Source organism: Juglans regia, unplaced genomic scaffold (assembly GCF_001411555.2).
Source record: "Juglans regia cultivar Chandler unplaced genomic scaffold, Walnut 2.0 Scaffold_24829, whole genome shotgun sequence".
NCBI lineage: Eukaryota > Viridiplantae > Streptophyta > Magnoliopsida > Fagales > Juglandaceae > Juglans > Juglans regia.
The window spans coordinates 1-2,596 of NW_023356182.1; the positions used below are offsets into that span (position 1 = coordinate 1).

Genomic DNA, 2,596 nt, shown 5'->3' on the forward strand with positions numbered 1-2,596 from the left:
GGTACCAGCGGAGTCACCCATACGTGAAGCTCACACGGATGACAAAGTTGACAAGGAAACTAGCCTGGATGAGAGTTTAGAAACTGTCACAATTCAGCCTTGTCCACAAGCTGAAGAAGTTGGCAGCAAGAAACTCCCAATTCAGGAAGTTGATGGAAGTGAAGGCATCAAAGGACTGGCCATGCATGGAGAGCGTGAGTTGAAGGAAATTCATAGGGTATCTGCTGAAGATGACATACTTCAGAAGGTGACGATCAATTAGTAAAGAAATCCTATGTTACATAAATCTGGCAAATTGCTTGTTTTGCTTCTTCAAGTGAACAGTATTTTGAAATGCTATTTGATAACCAGGTGGAAGACTTTGGAACAAAATCCTCTACTTACCTAGAGGAAACAGACTTCAGTGAGCAGACAGAAACACTTACAGCAAATATTCAAGAGACAACAAGGGAGACAGAAGCATCAGGTACAAAAGCACCAGAAGAAGAAAAGATACAAGACGAGGTCAGTCTTAAACCTGTAGATGTCTCGACAACAGAAGCTGAAGATACAGAAGAAATGATTAAAGAAAAGATCAAAGTGGAAGAAGATAATATTCTTGATGAGGATGATAATGCAATTGCAGTCCCAGCGGAGTCACCCGTACGTGAAGCTGACACGGATGACAAAGTTGACAAGGAAACTAGCCTGGACGAGAGTTTAGAAACTGTCACAATCCACCCTTGTCCACAAGCTGAAGAAGTTGGCAGCAAGAAACTCCCAATTGAGGAAGTTGATGAAAGTGAAGGCATCAAAGAACAGGCCATGCATGGAGAGCAAGAGTTGAAGGAAATTCATAGAGTATCTGCTGAAGATGACATACTTCAGAAGGTGACGATCAATTAGTAAAGAAATTCTATATTACATAAATCTGGCAAATTGTTTGTTTTGCTTCTTCCAGTGAACATCATTTTGATATGATATTTGATAAACAGGTGGAAGACTGTGGAACAAAATCCTCTGATTACCAAGAGGAAACAGACTCTAATGACCAGACAGAAACACTTACGACAGATATTCAAGAACCAACAAGGGAGACAGAAGCATCCGGAAAAAAAGCACCGGAAGAAGAAAAGATACAAGACAAGGTCAGTCTTAAGCCTATAGAAATCTCGACGACAAAAGCTGAAGATAGAAAAGAAACGATTAAAGAAGAAATCCAAGTGGAAGCAGATAATTTGCTCGAAGAGGATGACAATGCAATTGCGGTACCAGCAGAGTCACCCATACCAGAAGCTCACATGGATGACAAAGCTATCAAGGAAACTAGGTCGGATGAGAGTGTAGAAACTATCACAATTCAGCCTTGTCCACGTGCTGAAGAAGTTGGTAGCAAGAAACTCCGAATTGAGGAAGTTGATGGAAGTGAAGGCACCAAAGAAAAGGCCATATCTGGAGAGAGTGAGTTGAAGGAAATGCATAAAGTATATGCTAAAGATGACATAGTTGAGAAGGTGAGGATCAATTAGTAAATAAATCCTATGTTACATAACTCTTGCATATTGTTGGGTTCTTTTACAATGTTTTGAATACCGTACCGGATGGCGTACCGGTCAAGACACTGGAACGAAATATTTCGGTACCGGTACCGTTTCGTGTACCGTTTCGGGATAGTCGATATATGAATAAATTATATATATAAATATATATAACAATTATATTCTAAAATAATAGTTTATATATGAATAAATTATATATAAATACATATATACATATAAATTATAAATAGTTTAATCTAAATTAGGGGTCAAAAAATAAACTTGTAATTTGAAAAAAAAAAAAAAAAAAAAAAGCACAGGCCGAAATATCGGCCGGTACCGGCCGAAATATAGGCCGGTACAGGCCGGTACAGACCGAAATTTAAGCCGAAACGGCCGGTATTTTGGCCGGTACGGTATATATCTAGTACCTGTACCGGCCGGACGGCCGAAACGAAAAATTTCGGCCGTACCGGCCGGTACGGTACGAAATTAAAAACATTGTTCTTTTATTCTTCTAGTGAACATCATTTTGATATGATATTTGATAAACAGGTGGAAGACTGTGAAACAAAATCCTTTGATTACCAAGAGGAAACAGACTCTAATGAACAGACAGAAACACTTACAACAGATATTCAAGAACCAACAAGGGAGACAGAAGCATCCGGAAAAAAAGCACCGGAAGAAGAAAAGATACAAGAAGAGGTCAGTCTTAAGCCTATAGAAATCTCGACGACAAAAGCTGAAAATAAAAAAGAAACGATTAAAGAAGAAATCCAAGTGGAAGCAGATAATTTGCTTGAAGAGGATGACAATGCAACTGCGGCACCAGCAGAATCACCCGTACGTGAAGCTCACACGGATGACAAAGTTGACAAGGAAACTAGCCTAGACGAGTGTTTAGAAACTATCACAATTCAGCCTTGTCCACAAGCTGAAGAAGTTGGCAGCAAGAAACTCTCAATTCAGGAAGTTGATGGAAGTGAAGGCATCAAAGGACTGGCCATGCATGGAGAGCGTGAGTTGAAGGAAATTCATAGGGTATCTGCTGAAGATGACATACTTCAGAAGGTGAC

The 2,596-nt window shown here is 39.6% G+C and overlaps 1 protein-coding gene across 1 annotated transcript; it reads left to right on the plus strand.

Annotated features, from left to right (window-relative positions):
* Window positions 1-97: 97 nt before the first annotated feature.
* LOC118345381 (neurofilament medium polypeptide-like) lies at window positions 98-2,561 on the plus strand (the record flags this gene model as incomplete). Its single annotated transcript, XM_035686983.1, has 4 exons — window positions 98-247; window positions 352-870; window positions 975-1,493; window positions 2,073-2,561. Coding segments are annotated over 4 exons (1,677 nt in total), but the record flags the coding sequence as incomplete, so codon positions are not given.
* Window positions 2,562-2,596: the final 35 nt, after the last annotated feature.